We start from the raw sequence: 18,477 nt of genomic DNA on the forward strand, positions 1-18,477 counted from the left end.
ACGGCCAAATCACGTGTAGCACTCCCCGGCCCACCGAAATACACGTACCCTGATGGAATCGCGTGTGAAACTTCCTGCGCACCTCGGAATACACGTACCCTGCTGAAATCGCGTGTGGGACTTCCCGAGCACCCCGAAGTACACGTACCCAAGCCAATCGCGTGTGGAACTTCCCGCGCACCCTGAAGTACACGTACCCAGGCCAATCGCGTGTGGAACTTCCCGCCGCATCCCGAAACACACGTACCCAGGCCAATCGCGTGTGGAACCTCCCGCGCATCCCGAAACACACGTACCCAGGCCAATCGCGTGTGGAACTTCCCGTGCACCCCGAAGTACACGTACCCAGGCCAATCGCGTGTGGAACCTCCCGCGCATCCCGAAACACATGTACCCAGGCCAATCGCGTGTGGAACTTCCCGCGCACCCCCAAGTACACGTACCCAGGCCAATCGCGTGTGGAACTTCCCGCCGCATCCCGAAACACATGTACTCAGGCCAATCGCATGTGGAACCTCCCGCGCATCCCGAAACACACGTACCCAGGCCAATCGCGTGTGGAACTTCCCGCGCACCCCGAAGTACACGTACCCAGGACAATCGCGTGTGGAACCTCCCACGCATCCCGAAACACACGTACCCAGGCCAATCGCGTGTGGAACTTCCGGCGCACCCAGAAGTACACGTACCCAGGCCAATCGCGTGTGGAACTTCCTGTGCACCCCGAAGTACACGTACCCAGGCCAATCGCATGTGGAACTTCCTGCGCATCCCAAAACACACGTACCCAGGCCAATCGCGTGTGGAACTTCCCACGCACCCCAAAGTCCACGTACCCAGGCTAATCGCGTGTGGAACTTTCCGCGCATCCCGAAACACACGTACCCAGGCCAATCGCGTGTGGAACTTCCCGCGCACCCCGAAGTACACGTACCCAGGCCAATCGCGTGTGGAACTTCCCGCGCATCCCGAAACACACGCACATGCTACTATTTTTCACACAGCGGGTGTCCGTGTTTGTCGGTACCCCTTTGCACCTCATTTGTCCCAGAGGGCCACTGTATGGACCATTCATCATGGCTGTATATGGGTGCTTTGTGTTGGCGCACATTTTGGCGCACATTTATTTCAGGCGCAGGGACGCTACCGCCTGCTTTCTTGTGGTGTACTTGTTTGGCCCTGTGCGCGTCTTTGACCGTGCACTGGTTTGCCCTATTCGATTCCATGAATACGGGTTGTAGGCGAGCGTGTGGGCGTTCCGCGCACTTGCCTCCTGTACTTCCCCTGTGAGTCCCATATTTTCACGCGTTGCTCCCCATTCCGAGTGTTACGCCCCGTGTTCCGCCTACTTTTGTGATGTGCGCCGCGCTATGTGCGATTTCGCAGTGGCCGTGGCGCACGCTGTTGGATGACCTGTGCGCCGGCGTGCGCGGCGCACTTTTTCAGCGCACATCCAATGTTTTTCTCGCGCACGGACTTCCATGAATCGATGTGCGCTGGTTTCCCTGTGATTTTCGCACTTGCACTGCGATTTTCTGCGCAGGAATTTTCGGCGCACATTAATTCCATGAATCGACCCCTTAATGCAGTAACTATAGCATGCACGGATATATACAGACATGACAGGAGGATAGCTCTGTGGCAACGCGCGGGTCTTGGAAGCAAGACCATGCTGAGCAAATTGAATCGTGGATCCGTGCTTGAAAAAAACAAGCACATTATAAATAACCTGCACTTCCACAATTCAATGAAACTAGCGCCTAGCTCCCTATGGGTTATGTGCGCTGCAAATAAAAATGCAAATAAATGTGGTGGTGGCAGTGGTTGGGAAACATTGGGAATTTTGGAGAACTATACCACTACAAGACTCTTGAGGCCAATCACTGTTGCAATGTCCTTAATTTCTGAGGATTAGGAGTTCCGGTGATTGGGAGCTTGGTAGGTGATTAATACAAGCCGGAGGCAGTGTGAGGTGAAGAGGGGACAGTGAGGTTATGGACAGCATGGGAGTGTAGCGTGTGAGAGGGAGAATTCGGGGTGATATGCATCCTGGTTCAGGGTGGGGGACTAGTCGATGGATCAATTTAAATACAAAAAGAAGGGCTTTGAAAATGAATTGATTTTGCATAGATATCCACTCAAAGCAAAGGCAGTGCATGTCTGTATGCAAATATCATGGGATGTTGTAGAGGGTACAGGTAGCAAAGTTCAATACTGTGTTTAGAAGAGGAGCACTGCAGTAGAGGTGGTGCGCCATGAGTAGACAGACATGCTGCGGGCCTGGGTGGCAATGAGCCATAGTAGTGCAGACAATGTAGTGCTAAAATCGTAGATCTTTGTTAAAGAGCCTCTCAGATTATAAGGCTTGGGGATGGGTTAAGGAACTCTGGTTAAATGCATGTTTATGATGCAAAGTGGTTTGCAGGAAGATGAGAGAGTTGGGTAGCCTAGAGGAAAGGTACCGGCTTAGTCAGGCTAGTGGGTGGTCATTGAGAGTGGGGGGAATGTGAAGGTGTGGGTGGTGGAAAGAAGGCCGGAGAAGAAAGAAGAGGATAGAGATGGTAGGGTGTCTATATTAAATTTCAGAGCTTTTGGAGAAGTGGCTGTATAGTTTGCAAGAATGAAAGCAGTGGGAGAAGAAGAGGTTAGTGCAATAATTTGACTTGGAAGAGTCTGGCACAGTAGGGAGTGTAAGGACAGAGAGCAAGGCGCGATCCCTTGTAAGAAGGAAGGAGAGAATGAGAGTTGGTTTAACACCAGCAGGGCGGCTAACAGTGCATGCTTGTTCCCTACTATTAGAAAGCTGTGAAGATCCACAGCTCAGGGAGTGTGCAGAGGGAGTGAAGGAGTCAGTAGAATAATGGTGCACACAAGGATCTCTAAAACGTAAACCAATAAGTTATAGATGAAGGATCGTAACCACTGACATTGCTTTTGTCAGCCTTTCGTACCATTATTTATAGTCCTTCCGAACCATTACAGGAGAGGGTCAGCCATTTGCAAATCAGTTTTGTTGCGTTGGCCGTATTGGCTATATCAGTGAGGTAGCGCCTAGTTCCGTAAGGCACAGGAAGCAAGCAACACATGTCTGGGTACATCCTCTCCCTTAGAGAGACAAACTAAAACCAAAGAGTGGTGGGTGAAAGGTTTTGAAACAATCATAACCACTGGCATTGGTCTGGCAACCTCCCATAGCATCATTGTTTTACTCTACTTTTCTCTTACAGGATAGGGTCATCCATATGACTATCAGGGTTGAGGTGGGAATATGTCTGATTTGTATGTGTTCCCTTATCCAATGCCAGGGCAGGCTAAACATTGATGGATGAAAGGTAGATGTCAATAATGCCAATAAAATTTAAAAAATTAAATGGTCCAGAAATGTCAATTCAATGGAATCAGTAAAAGTTCAAATAATTTAGCATTTAGATAGCGCTACAGACCCTCAGGTATCCGAGTGCTGCTCATTATTACCCACCGTGTGTGATGCTCATTTATCGATCTCAGAAGGATGAAAAGCTGAGTTTGGCGCTGCCAGGATTCGAACCTGCGTCAGCAAGCTCTGCACAAATGTCAAAGCAAGCGCTCTACTCGCTGTGCTATCCGAGTGGCTAATGATAGGGGCTAATTCGATTCAAGACAGAGGTGGAGAGGAGGAGGTGGCAAATAAAACCTTTAAGAATTGTATTTGTCTACATCCTGCCATTTAATGCTGCTATACGAAACCCTGCAATCGAATTCGAATCGGCAAGAGGTAATCCACCAGGTTCAACAAGCTGTTGCAAGTCCCTTAGTCTTTTAGGGAAGGGAACTTTGATTTTACCGCAGGACACTCGGGCGCCCTAAAATTGGGCATATGAATTCACCATAGGTTGAAGGGCATGGGCAAGTTTATTCTACCATGGACCACAGTCGCTCTGTTCTTTGTAGTTCCACCGCCAGTTCTGCCCTATCTTGCTTGTCCAGCACAGTTGTCTTTTAGAATACCAGGGGTAGCAGTTGGTACCATGGAAAAGCCCCCTGCTACCACTGAGGGGCGGCAGCAGGTGTGGGATGCTCACCAGATGTAATACACAGTGATTAGGTGTTCATGTAATGGGCCATTTCCCAGCATATTCCCTGTAAATGAGGGACATGACAATGTGCACTTGGCTTTTTCTGGGGAGGCCCACCTTAACAGGGGGTGGGGGGATTAAAGGATTGGTAACCTTCAATACCATGCATGGGTCAGTAGCTATGTGTGCGCAACTACTTCTTACCTAGAGGTTCTTTGGTGTGAACCTCAGACAAATATGTCATGATATTTATATGAAGAGTTTGGCCAACCTCTGGATCAATTTTGCAGGTGCAATTCTTGTAATGCATAATTAGCTGTTTTTCTCATTAGTTGTCCACCCGTCCAGGCGTTCGAGCATTGATTTCATTAATGAACGACTCATGACTTATTGTTGAGAACACTGCGCATGGTCAAACTTCTGGCCCTCCTGACCCTACGAGGGCTGGCACCCACACTCAGGGAATGCACACTACAGGACAAATAGATCTGGATAGGATTGTTAAAAATGCAGTAAATCAAAAGAAACGATCTGGTGATAGCAAAGCAAACAGGACATAAAGTGATCACAAAATGCAAGTCCTCTGCGCTAATGTGAATTATTGAATGTTAATGTTTTATTAATGTAGCGAGAAAGTAAAGAAGAAAAACATTAAATATGTTCCTAGTCAGTGGTGCTGTTTTAATGATCAAAGTATATTAGAATGTTCAAGAAACTACATCTCCTTTGCGCAGATAATGGCAACGTCTTCCAGAAATGATCGTTCCTCGTTAATTAAGGCCTTGAAAATGCTACATTACTGCCAGCCTATGATCTTCCTGGAAAAACTCGCTGCTTTAATAATAGCACCGAGGATCCATTTTGTAATTATTCCTCTACGGCTATAAATCTTAATCCTAGGGTGTAACGCACCGATAACGCTGAGAAGTCGCAGGGATTATTAAAAGTGATAATTCACTTTGTCTAGAGGGCACAAGGAATTACTCCTTTTCATCACTGTCTTCAGACCCCCTACTTTCCTCCTATCTTTAGGTGTTTAACTGCCATGCCATAGTTATTAACCAGGGCGCCATCAGATCTCATTATTCCTGTCATGCAGAAATCAGGCAGAAAGTATAACTGATGCGCCGAGCGAGCCGCAATGCAATGGCTGCCCAACCACCCGTTGCAAACTGACAGGAGACCGCCTTATGTATTAGACCACCAGACTGCCATCTCTTAAATGTATACTTGTTTTTTTCTCCTCAGGTCGGCTGGCAATTGAAGAACCTTGTTAATGCCCTCCGAGAAGACCCCAACGGTGTGATATTGACCTTAAAGAAACGTCCTCAAAATACCCTGGCTTCCGCCCCGGCACTACTCAAGAATGTGAGGTGGAAACCGCTCGCACTACAGGTGAGTAGGAGTTGCTTAACAGTGTGCACTGTTTACCTATGGCTATTTAGGGTGGGCTTGAGTCTGGGACACTCACTACAATATCAACATGTTCTCAAATAGGAAGGTGAGTCCTGAGGGCTTAGTCGCAAAGACGATATTTTCAATGATTCACTAAAGATAATAGGTCGTGTCACATGTCACACCTAAATCAAAATTCAGAAGTGTCTATATGACCTGAAATTGTGAACCCACGGGTATTTTCAAGTCAGCAGGTAGTCAACTTCCAATAAACATAAAGGTCTCCCAGTGTTAAGGCTTAGCGACAGTTAAACGTCATTTTCAGGGGAAAACAACATTAGATTTGTGTGAGAGTTAAGGCAATTCATTACCTTAATGTGGACTTTATACCGCTGAATTTTTAGTAGTCAAGTGTATACACAGGCTTATGAATCCAAGGTGGACCATACTAGCATCCCAAAGGTATCTTGTGATTTGCAAATGGTCACTAGTCGTAAATACCAAATTGAACAATTTCCTGAAGGCTAGAGCCACTGTGCCAGCTGAAGATTTGGGGAGGCCCATTTCAAAATGATGCCCCCTTGCCTTCAACTTTGAAACCCCTGCTGCATATGTCAGCATGGGTCCATGTTTTGTGGTTTAAGATTTGTATTTATTTATTTATTTATTGTGCCTATGGCTTATACATAAACCTTACAGATTATCAAAAAGCAAAAAACTAAAACAGTAATACATCCCAGCAATTGTGTACATTATATGTGATTCTACAAATCAATAAACTTACTTTTAAAAACACAGTGAAAAGAGATCATACCAATTCTTCTCAGTTAAAATTCCTGTGTTATTAATAGATGTAGAGTGCATTCATACGTGCTTAGTTAGGAACAACACCAACCACCCTTGTAATAGCCTAACTAGTTTGTTTGTAATAGAGGACGATAAGAATCATGTCCCCTAATAGGTTCTGTTTCCTTTTGATTATTTTAAAATCTCTCTCCTTACATCTAATAGGTGCCAGTAACAGAGATAGTTGGACCCCTGCTAACATTTCCCTCCAAAAGTGTGCTTGTACATACAGCATATAGCCTCCAACATGTTTAAGCCTTACCGGGGTGGGGGGTTTGGAAGTTTGGGCATTCCATAAGAAGGTGCTCAAGAGTCTCATTAACACCCCTCTCTAGGCAATAGCTGCATATTGTTTGTCTCTTGGGATTCCCGATCTAGTCCCCTCCACTTCCAGATACGCAAAGAGGTTCAATCTAAGTCTTAAAAATGGCATCCTCCATTTGGGGCAGGGAAATGTATTAATGTAAGGCTCGAACTTATGATAAGGCTTCTCTTGTCAAGACATATTTTAGTGTAAATAATACTTGATGATAGTTGCTTGGGTATTGCTCCAATCAAATTCCCATAAGGCTTTCTTTACTTTACACGGAGTGAGAATCAAAGTCTCACTTGACGGGTTAACATTGATTAGAAGAGCGTCACACTCTTTTATCCAAGTTAGTAAATGGGCAGAGCGTCTGTTTTTCATCAACATGTTCAATTTGGTAAGTAGCAAATTTTTTCAGTGGGTCCAAGATTTTTCTATAGAATGCGAGAGTTCTCCATTTAATCAGAGATGGCATTGAAAGAAGCCTACATTCGTATCTAATAATGGGAGTTGGTACGCAATTTGAGAGTCTGAGCCTTTTGCGCCACATGAGCCCTCCAATTCCTGCCAATCCAAATCCTTGTAGCTGAAAAAGATCTCTGGGTCATACAGCAATGCTGGGATTACTTTAGCTCCAGAGTGTTTCACTATTGGCATAAGAAAATAGCGTCCACATCTGAGTTAAGCCTTCTCATCTGAGAAGTTAATACCCCACTTTTCTTTTTTAATTTGTCAAACTGGAGCGCTACATGAGGATGATTATATATAGAGAATCCAAAATATATTTATATTGATCTACTATGTCCATCACTCCTACATTGATATTCCAGCTGTAATGTGATTTCTGCTTCTTACCAGAGAAAATCATCATGTTCGATTTGTGTGTGTTAACAGACAGTTCCCAGATCCCCATACAGGTTGCCAGAGGATCCATCGGCACTGAAGACCTGTGGGGGTCTGATCTGGAATGACCAGATCGTCAGCGTAGGCCAGATACTTGACAGCTAAGGTACATACACGTTGACGAACAGCTCTCACTTGTTTAAGATGTTCAGCCAAGTCTGACAGGTAAAGATTAAAAAGTGCCAGGGCTAGCACACAATCTTGCCGGAGCGCCCTGTCGTTTCTAACAGCCTCCTGACATGAGACCATTGCTGTTCAAGCATATTCTTACATTGGTGGCTGTATGGATAGTTATTAGGATTTCAAGAATAGAATCTGGGTCTTTCTATGTTTTTAGTTTATTCCAAAGGATGTGTCATGCTCACCTGAATCTCCACAGGAGCGATGGATTGCTTCGACCTCTGTTCTGCTCTCCCCTCTCCCGGAAACCAACTCTTTCTCCCTTCACCTGGGGTTCAATCTGTAAGATAAAGAATGTGTTTATAATAGTGCCCAAACCCAGAGACCCTCCCTTGAGACTCCCCGTTGGTTCAAGCGCTGTGTCTAAAAGGAGGGGGCTCACCTCTTGTTTTAGGAAGGTGGGCTCTCCGTCCTGGCTCTGCAGGGGCGCTATGGTGCGGGCTGGATGGTTGCCGTGCTGACTTGAAGCTGTTCTCCTTGCTTGGTTTGGTGGTGCTGCTGAGAAGAATGGCAGAGCCGCTCCCCTTATTGGCGGTTGGAAAACATTCAACAGTCCTGAATAATGTTCCAGGGCCAGTTACTTCACTGACCCTTAGTGCTGTGATTCTTTTGAGTATAATGTCCAATGTCCTCGGATTTCCCAGTTGCTTCACTGGGTTTGCAAGGAAGAAGTGCGGGTTTGTATTGCCTTTGTGGATATTGCTCACTGAGTGTCTATAAAAACTAACCTGTCTTTCTCTTGTGTTTTCTTTTCCTTGCAGATTGCCAAAGGAAACTCCAACGGGCGGTGAAGATCAGAAAACCCGTAACTCAGACAGGCGGTGAAGATCAGAAGGACCGCGAGTGAAGAATGAAGCTGCCGACGCCGTCGGAAAGCCGTGGAAAGGTGAGTAGAAACTGCCGCTGTACTAATGCTTCTGTCCTTTTTCTCTTTCAGATGCGGAGCTCGTAGTAGCGAAGATGGAGGCCCAGCCAGGCGCCGGAACTGCAGGTAAACCGTAAAAGACTCCAAAGATTGGGGTCAGGTAAGCGCATCCTCGATGCAACAGAGGAATACATGAAGCAAGTCTTGTTCTTTGGGCGTGGCTTTTATAGAGAGCCTCGTCTGAAGACTAGAGCATTGCATTAGTTCTGGATTGCCCAAAAAGGGGTCCATGCTAGTGGAACAGGAAGTCTCATGTTATTCTATGGTTGCAGGGGTTTTCATTGGCTGACATGGATATTAACCATGTTTTTGCTCTCCATGCTTTCACCCACAATGCACCTGCCTGTCTTCCCTTCTGCCTACCATGAACTGGATATGAGGGCGACTTGATAATGTCACCTAGTCTAGTGCCCATGACAGGATGGACCTACTGGCACTTTCAAAGATTGAAGAAAGATCTGTGAAGGCCAAATATAATGTGCTCTTTTCAGCCCTTTTACTCCTCAGCAATAGTGTGAGCCGAAATGCTTTGAGTTGTGTGCCTAGACAACATCATCCAAACTCTCTGCCTCAGAGGTCCATTCATTGAGGGCCCCGAGTATTGCTGCAGAAAAGATTTTACTACCAACGTCCGAGAGGGCTATTGGATGGCAGTTGAGTGGTGACAACCTATCCCACTTTTTAATGACTGGACTCAGGAAGGATGTTTTCCATGAAATCAGTATGGTCTTAGATTTCTGTATGTTCTGGAATAACATGAACAGAATGCCAGCCCACAATTTTCAATCTCCCTTTGGGACATAGTTCGAAAGACCATCTGGTCCTGCTGCTCTCGATGGCTTAGCTTGATGAATCAAATGTTCGATGTCCGCAAAAGCTATAAGCGCCTGCCAAGGTGATATTTTTAAATGCACAAGGACCATAGAAATACCTTATACGTGTTTTTTGTGCCCAAGACATTTCAGTTGGTGCAGTTTTGTATCCTGATCATACATTCAATATATAATGCGGAAGGAAAGGCATTTTGCAAGATCATTTCTTTTATATCTCATACTGCATAACATGTTTAATATCTTCTTTGCTGAGTTACGGGTCTCCTGGATCAATATATTGCCAATGCGGCTTCCTCGGTAAATATGTGAATGCCCGCAGCCTAAACCTGTACTTGTGTTTCTGTCAAAATCCTAAATAATGCCATGCAGGGGGCGTGTTGTGTAGATATTACTAATGGATGGGTTTATTGTACCCGGCAGAGTACAACAAAGAAAGGTAGACTGCAGGGATGAGGGGAACTGGGGGGCAGGGTGAAACCCGCAGTCATTACTTAATAAAATCCAAGTGGGCGGGTTTTAAATACTTGGGGATTGACCTATCAAACAATCGGCACGAAATGAATTCTAGAAACCTAGCCCGTTAATGGGGAACAGTCTCTGACGACATGAAGAGATGGCAAGGTTTACACCTATCACTGTGGGGCAAAGTGCAGATTGTTAAAATGGCGATCATCCCGAACATTAACTACATATTTGGCACACTCCCACTACGGCCCCCAAAGAATTTCTTCAAAGATGTCACCCGGGGAATCAAAAACATCCTCTGGGGACGCCGTGACCTAGGGTAAACCTGGACAAGCTGCATGAGGGACCTCGATCGGGGGGAATGAAAGGACCACGTGTAGAACTAGACTACTTGACGCATTGCCTATCGGAAATGGTGAGCGTGGTGGCGGAGTGGATCCAGATATGGGAGTGGCTACGGGTAGAAATGGGAGCTGCGAAAGCCAACTGCAAACATGAACTCGCCTACGGAGACAAAAAGGAACTAAGCAAACATCTGATAGCGGCAGCTACGCTCACAGCTGGACAAGAGCACACAGACTCATGCTGGTAGACCCAGACCTTCACTTGCAGGCCTTTATAATGCACCTGTAAGGTGGGAATTGATAAGAACATTTTCAGGTGGAATGTGTGGGGGTCACGGGTATAAACAGGACAGGAGATGTGTGGACAGATGGCAGAATGATCTCCTTTAGAGTCCTTTAGCAGAGGCGGGCACTCCCGAATAACCCGGATGTGAAAATATATCCAATTAAAGGTCTGCGTGAAATTGGCGATGAAAATAAACCAACAAAAGGGGATTAGTTCCCTGATAGAACAATTCATGCAGAAATGTAGGGGGTGTAAACAGTTATTATCTAAGGAAAACGGAATAGGATATGCTACTGACGGCTACTCTGCAGGACAAAATACGGAATGGCCGCAAACACAAATGGGAACAGCCACTAAAGGTTTCTTTGAAGACACGCAATGGGACTCTAGATTGAGACATAATACGAAAGGACTACGAGAGGCCAGAACGAAGTTTGCAGAGTTTAAGATATTGCATGGCTGCCAAGCAAATTACTGGAGGAAGGTTTATGCCAGGAAAGCAAATGTTGGTGGTGCAATGATACGAATGCAAATATAGTGCACATACTATGGACCTGCCAGAAGCTAAAAGAATACTGGTCCTGAGCCATATAGATATGACAAGTAGAAGGAGGATTGAGCGCGAGGCAAGAACTATATGGCTACACGACTGGCGTGTCAGCTCGTCCTCACACACTGCGAAAGATGTCTAGCCATAGCGATATTGTGCATACTTAGGAAGTGGAGTCCTACAATTATCCCGACACACCAGGAATGGCTTGACATAATTTCGAAAGTATCGGCTTACGAACAAGTAACATGTAAGATGCGAGATGAATTTGATTCATTCACTGACATATGGAGCAGCTTCCTAAAAGTGAGCAACAGGGATTCCTCCAGGCATTGAGTAAAGGGAGTAGCCTTGATTAGTTGTCTGCATTGTACAAGATTCCGACTTTTCTGTCTACTTTTTGTGTTTGTTTCTTTATGTTAGAAAGTTTCTGTTGCCTAGCTAGTGTTTAAGATTGAGACACTGTGGGGCAGGCCTAGGCTAGCAGGGGTCATTCGGGTGAGAGAGCAAGTTGTCATCCTAAACGTTCTGAAACTGGAAGAAGTAAGGTCAACAGATATTAATATTAAGTGCGAGCAGAAGCAGTGATCGGAAGGCATTACGTGAATACGGGGCGCGCCAGCCAGGAGCATGTTCTACTACATGCAAGGTGAGAATCCCTCCGTGCAGATGGAGACTTGCCTCCTCACTCAAAGTCACTCTGTGCTCATTCTCGGCGATGCTTTGCTCATGTTTATTGAAAGTAAATTATCAGTATCTGGCTGTATGCTCTGAATGCTTCCCATGACTTTGTCAGTAAAAAAGTCAATAAAGAATAAGTTAACAAAAAAAAATCCATTAACTTTCTTTGAGAGGTGGGGTGGGGCAAAGTGTGATTTATTTTAAAATGTTTTTATTGGCATTTAAATTAGACATTCAGACATTCAGTAGGTTATGTCAATATCAGTTTGAAATATAACCAATACATTAACAACAAAACAAACAAACAGTCTTCCCGGCAGTGTACTCGCTAGAGGGTTGATGTTCTCAACTTGTGGGCTCAGCTAGCGCTTGTGGTATAGCTGGCCGTCTGTTGTGTAAAATGCATGGGTGTTGTTTGCCCCATTGCCGAATGTCTGTTTCTTGATAGCCACCTTCTCTACTGTGAGTAAATTCCAGGTTCACAGGGGTTTGTCGTCTGATGGGTGAAACATGTCCCAGGTCAGGGATTTCCATGCCTCGCAGGCCGAGCATGTGCCGTCTCCTGCTTTGGCTACCCCATCCCCCCAAATACTGGTTTGCACTCCAACCAGTGTTCCAGCTCTTTAAGCCACTTGGCGTATTGTAGGCCCCTCGCTGTTTTCCACGCCATCACAATGGCCCTTTTAGTTAGCACACCGGCCATTTCCATGAATTTAACAATATGACTGATTTTGCTTATTGGCGGGTAGGCGCCCAATAAGCATTCTTTTGGTGTCTACTCATATGGGGCCACTCCCGCTTTCTTACAGGCTTGTTCTATTTTGGTCCAGAAGAGCTGGATCTTTGTGCAGCCCCAGAACATGTACGCCATTCCTGCCTCTTCAGAGCTGCACCAGGGGCACAATGGGATCGTGTTTTTGTTGAATTTGGCTTTTCTGCTCAGGGTCATGTATGTTCTGTGTAGGACATTTAGTTGGATTAGCCTGAATCTTGCGTTTCTAGACACTTCTCTGAGGTATAGCAGGATTCTCTCCCATTCCTTTTCGGTTATGCAGATTCCCAAGTCTGCTTCCCATGCCTTCTTTAGGGTGTTGCTCTTGGTGTTGGGCCTATCTGTGAGTTGAGTATATAACCTGGAAATCGGTTTCCAACCCTGCCCCAGGTTGTGCATTAGTGTTAGGGTGGGGTCTGCTTCTGGTTCTTCCGGCCACGCTCTGCATTTCACTTTTGCCACCTCCCTGATCTTTCGGTACCATAAGAATTGGCCTTTAGATAGCCCCTCCTTGGTCCCCATAGATTCAAATTCCCTGAAGGTGTCCTCCTCATACACATCTCCCCAAGTGTAGATGCTGTGGCCCTTCCATAGTCTTATTGACGCCAATTCTGTCTGGTTGGCGCAGGCGTTGGCGGCAATCAACGTTTCTGGGGAATGCGGGGCAAAGGTCTGATGACCCATTTCAAATGTAAAAACTTGAAAGGCCATGACGCCCGTCCTGCAGGACTGTTGCTCAGATGCTTGTTTCTATGGGAACATGATATTCACCCTTCCCTTTGTGGGTACCGAGACTGCAAGGTCATCTATGGTGTGTTGCTCCACTTTGTAGCAGAGGCCTTCTGACCCTTGCAGTTCTTCATCCCTATAAAGTCTCCCAATGAAGATATTTGGTTCTGGCCATGCCAGCTACAGAATCAAAGTGCAACAGCACATTGCTACCCTACAATCCTCTTCCACATTCTAGAGTCACCTGGACCAAGTTGCGTCTAACTTTCTGACATGCCTATACCAATAAACTAATGAATGCCTGCAAACTGTACCTATCTACAAATAGCAGCATTATTCTTGGCAGAGCTCTAATCCTATCCAAGCTGCGCTATTGCAACACCCTACTCCTAGGATCCTCCAAATGAAATTTGAATAAATTACAAGTCTTACAGAACAATGCACTTAGATTGGCCCTAAATATTCCACGTTCCAACCACATCTCTGCCATTAAACGGGACACCCACTGGCTCCCAGTGCTCGACAGAATCTCCCTGTGCACGTTAGTAATCACACACAAATGTCTTTATGATTCTGCACCCACATATCTGGCTGACAAATTCTCCAGGAACCAATCCAACAGGCCCACTACATCCGTGTATTCACACTGCCTCAACGTCCCTAAGTTCAACTTGAAAACTGCAGGAGGGTCTAGCTTCCCGGTGCTAGCAGCAAAGCTATGTAATTTCCTCCCTGTAGATCTCAGGGCTGAACCGTCCTTCTGGGCCCTTAGATCTAAAGTAAAAGCATGGCTCTTTGCCCAGCAAAATTAAATTTAGCACTGACTATCTCTAACTCTATTCACTTACAAGCCTGATTTACACCTGTTTTATATTGTCTTGTTAAATTAACTGCATCTGTATTCATGTCATATCCTCTTTGTATATCTTCTCCTATGCCGGCTTGCTGACCGATATGTAACATGTGTCATGGTCTTCTCAAATGTACCTCTTTTTTGCACCTGTAGCATCCTTCCAAGTTGAAGCACCCAGAGACCCCAGGGTTAGGTGTGCTCTACAAATAATAAACTAAACTCATCTAAACTGAGTAAGGTAGTATGCCCATGAGTAATGCAACACCACCGAAGACAGCCACATTGTAATATTGCCGAAATTTAGAGCTTTAAGAATGAACAAGATAAAAATGGAGGTCAGACAGAGTACAAGGTCCATATTGGGGCATTCTCAGATTCTCAGGATTGTGCCAGGCTGACAATTATGTACCATCCTACTCATCTCCACACATGCTCAGTAGTATAACCCATCAGTCAATGGTTACCATGCCAATAAAGACACATGGTTCTGACTTCACTTCTCATTTGAAATGCTCCTCTATTGTTCCTGTTACTTGTGCAATTTCTTTAAGGGTGTAAAAATGTGCTCTAACACCAGCAGGTTCAGTGATTTGCGGGTACTGTGTAGCCAGTTCCAATATTAAAATATATCAAATGTATCGCCAATGAAATCTTGCAAAAGGTGAATGTTCCCATCACCAAACAGTGGCCTTTTATCAAATGCATGGTGTTGGCAATATTTTAATCAAATGATTTGTGTATTTGCACCAGTGGCCATATTTGTGCACCTCAGTAGCACACTGATGTATTTTTTTTAGAAATGTAACATACGTCCAAACAAATAATGACTCCAGATTCAATGCCATAGAAAATGCTAGTAGTTAAGTATGGTATGGACAGAACAAGTTGTTCAATAAAAGATCCATCAGACACAATCTAGCATACAGGTAACAGCATTGCTAGATCGGTTACCCAACAACAACACAGATATTACAGCATACAGGTAACAACACTGCTTGATCTGCTAAGTGTCTTATAGCATACTAGAGGTACCACCCGGCATTGCATGGATCTGCAGCTGACATGCATGTGGGGGTCTGCTAGAGCTTGGTGTATGTTTTATTTAGGCAATATAACCCTCAGAGGGGTGGTATCACCGGTAGGGTAATGCCCCCAGGGACATAGTTTGAAGCCTGAGTGAAGCAAGGGCTTTAACTAATCCCTGGGTTATTACCCTACCAGTTATGCCCCCCTCTGAGGGTTATATTGCCATTAGTACCCCAGCACGTCATACCGGGTACTGAAAGCAATTTTTCTTGAGTTGAGAAACGGTGCTGCAACTGTTTTTCGACTCAATGTAGTCCCTTCTCCATTTCCATGGCGGCAGTCGCGTGGAACACGTAGTTACGGAAGCAGGATTACCAGCGAGGTGAGGCTTGCAAAAGCACCAATGGGTGTCTAGAATTCTTTAACAATATGCCGTGCCGGGTACTAATGTGTCATAACTTCCGATTTTTAAAAATGGCAAAATCGTCAATTTCTCGAAATCGCCTTTACCGATAGCCCAGGGCCAGACCCCACTCCACCACTGTGCAAGGCGAAAGGGTGGGGTTGGTCAAATTTCACTATTGACAGTACACCCCAGACTGGTATGCCGACCTTGTGTCCTGACTTGCTAATTTTGGAAAAATTGCAAAATCAGAAATCTTATGAAATCACCTACACTGATAGCACAGGGCCGGACCCCATCCAGACTGGTATGCTGACCTTGGCCCAAAATTCCAGCCCGGCAACTGTTGTGGGGCTGGAGCCAACAATCGCAAAATCAGCAATCTCTCGAAAACCGCCCATACTGATGGCACAGGGCTGGACCCCACCCTGTGCAGGGCGAATGGGTGGGGTTGGTCAAATTTCACTATCGTCAGTAGACCCCAGACTGGTATGCCAACCTCGAACCACAATGTCATCCCACCAAATGTTATGGGGCTGGATCCAACCCCGAACAAACAAAAAACTTTCAAAAATATATATAGATAGCTAGATCTAGTGCCCTGCGATCACAAATATATAATTTTAAAAGCATTCAGATAATCTGGTACCCAACAACAACACATGTATGAGACCTATAGCATAAAGGTAACACAACATCTTGATCTTTCACCCAAGAACAACCCATATATGAATCTTGTAGCTTACAGGTAACAACACTGCTAGATTCGCTAACCTGCTACCACAAAGGTATCAGTCTCATAACATACAGGTAACAACACTGCTAGACCTGCTAGCCTGCAACCACAAAGATAGGAACCTCATAGCATACAAATAACAACACTGCTAGATAGGATACCCGCAAAAGCAAAGATAGGAGCCTCATGGCATACAGGCAACAGCACTGCTAGATCTGCTACCCTGCAACCACAGAGATATTAGTCGTATAGCATATATTTACCAACACCCCTAGATCTGGTGTCCTGCAATCACAAAGTTATAATTTTAATAGCATACAGGTAACAGCACTGCTAGGCATGCGACCCTGAAATCACAAAGATATCGGTCTTATAGAGTACAGGCCACAACACTGCTGGATTTGCTAGCCTGCAACCACAAGGATATGAGTCTCACAGCGTACAGGCCACAACACTGCCAGATCTACTGGCCTGCAACCACAAAGATATCAGTCTCATAACATACAGGTAACAACAACACTGCTAGATCTGGTACCTGCAACAACAAAAATATGAATCTCACAGCATACGGTTAACAAAACTGCTGTTTCTGATACCTTCAACAGAAAAGATATGAGTATCAAACCATGCAGGTAACAGCACTGCCAGATCTGGCATCCTGCAACATCAAAGATAAAAGTCTGATAGCATATAGGCAACAACACTTCTAGATAGTCTACCCTGCAGCCACAAAATGATGAGTCTCATAGCATACATCCAACACACTCCTAGATCTGCTCCCCTTCAGCCACAGAGCTATGAGTCTATAGCATACGGTAACAAAACTTCTATAAATGGTATCTGCAACAAGAAAGACATGTGTCTCATAGCATACAGGTAACAGCACTGTTAGATCTGACACCCGCACTAGCAAATATATAAATCTTATATTATATAGGCAAGACCACTGGTAGATATTCTACCATGCGGCTACATAGATATGGGTCTCATGGCATGCAGGTCACAACACTGCTAGATATGGTGCCCTGCAGTAACAAAGATATGAGTCTCATAGCATACAGGTAACACTGTTGGGTGGTCTAGTTACTGCATCAACACAAATGGATTTTCATTGAATACAGGTAATACCAGTGCTAGATTTGCTACACTGCAATCACGCATATATCAGTCGCATAGCCTACAGACAACAACACTGCTATATATTCTATCCTGCAGACACAAAGATATGAGTCCCATAGCATACAGGCAACAATACTGCTATATATTCTATCCTGCAGACACAAAGATATGAGTCCCATAGCATACAACTAACAACATTGCCAAATCTGGTATTTGCCACAGTACAAATACAAGTCTCATTGCATACAGGCAACAACACTGTTAGATCTGCTACCCTGTAACACCAGACATATGAGTCTCACAGCATACAGGTAACAACATTGCTAGGTGTGGTACTCTGCAACCATAAATATTTGTGACTAATAGCATAGTGGTAACAACACTGCTATACCTGATACTGAAAAAAACAAAGGTATGAGTCTAATAACACACAGGTACCAACATGGCTACATCTCCTACCCTGCAGAAAAAAAGATACATTTCTCATAGAATTCAGGTAACAGCACTGCTAATGTTAGAGCTGGTACCCTGAGCAACAAAGGTATCAGTTCCATACCATACAGGTAACAACACTGCTAGATCTCGAGTTCTATGTGATAATCCTGCATATTGAAGTCTGTGCAAAAAGGTTGATTCCCGGGGGTGATTCTCTCCCCTGAACCATGCCGCAAGCCTATCCCCAGCTGCCACAACCCTCACCCTCTCCAGGGACGTCATTTCACAAACAATGCCAAGAGTAGCGGAAGTGACATTACATGAACCGTGACCTCTGATGACATCACAAGAAGTGATGCCATGTGTCCCCACCACAAAGTGACATCACGGGAAGCAATGCAACATGACCTTTTACCCGTTTATTGAGTCTAGCAATTATTGTATAAAATTCCAGATAGACAAATTATTTGTTATTCCTATTCTTTCTTTTTCAAGGTCCCTGCTCAAAGTGTTTGAGCATTTTTTTAAGAGGCATCAACAAAAAAGCCAGCCACTCCAGAAACAAAGAGCCACATGGCACTGGCCGAAGCCCAGGAGCTTCATTTCAAAGGGCAAAACAACTACGACACCTGGC

At 45.1% G+C, this 18,477-nt stretch overlaps 1 protein-coding gene across 1 annotated transcript in view; it reads left to right on the top strand.

Moving 5' to 3' along the window:
- Positions 1–18,477, top strand: part of LOC138481058 (connector enhancer of kinase suppressor of ras 2-like) — a 2,957,912-nt gene that overhangs the window by 1,903,584 nt on the left and 1,035,851 nt on the right. Inside the window, exon 9 of the mRNA XM_069612924.1 lies at positions 5,304–5,450. Coding sequence (XP_069469025.1) covers positions 5,304–5,450 — 147 coding nt within the window. The remainder of the gene's footprint in view (positions 1–5,303; positions 5,451–18,477) is intronic.

The sequence above is a fragment of the Ambystoma mexicanum genome, chromosome 5p, assembly GCF_040938575.1.
Source record: "Ambystoma mexicanum isolate Mex_15411 chromosome 5p, UKY_AmexF1_1, whole genome shotgun sequence".
Classification (NCBI taxonomy): domain Eukaryota; kingdom Metazoa; phylum Chordata; class Amphibia; order Caudata; family Ambystomatidae; genus Ambystoma; species Ambystoma mexicanum.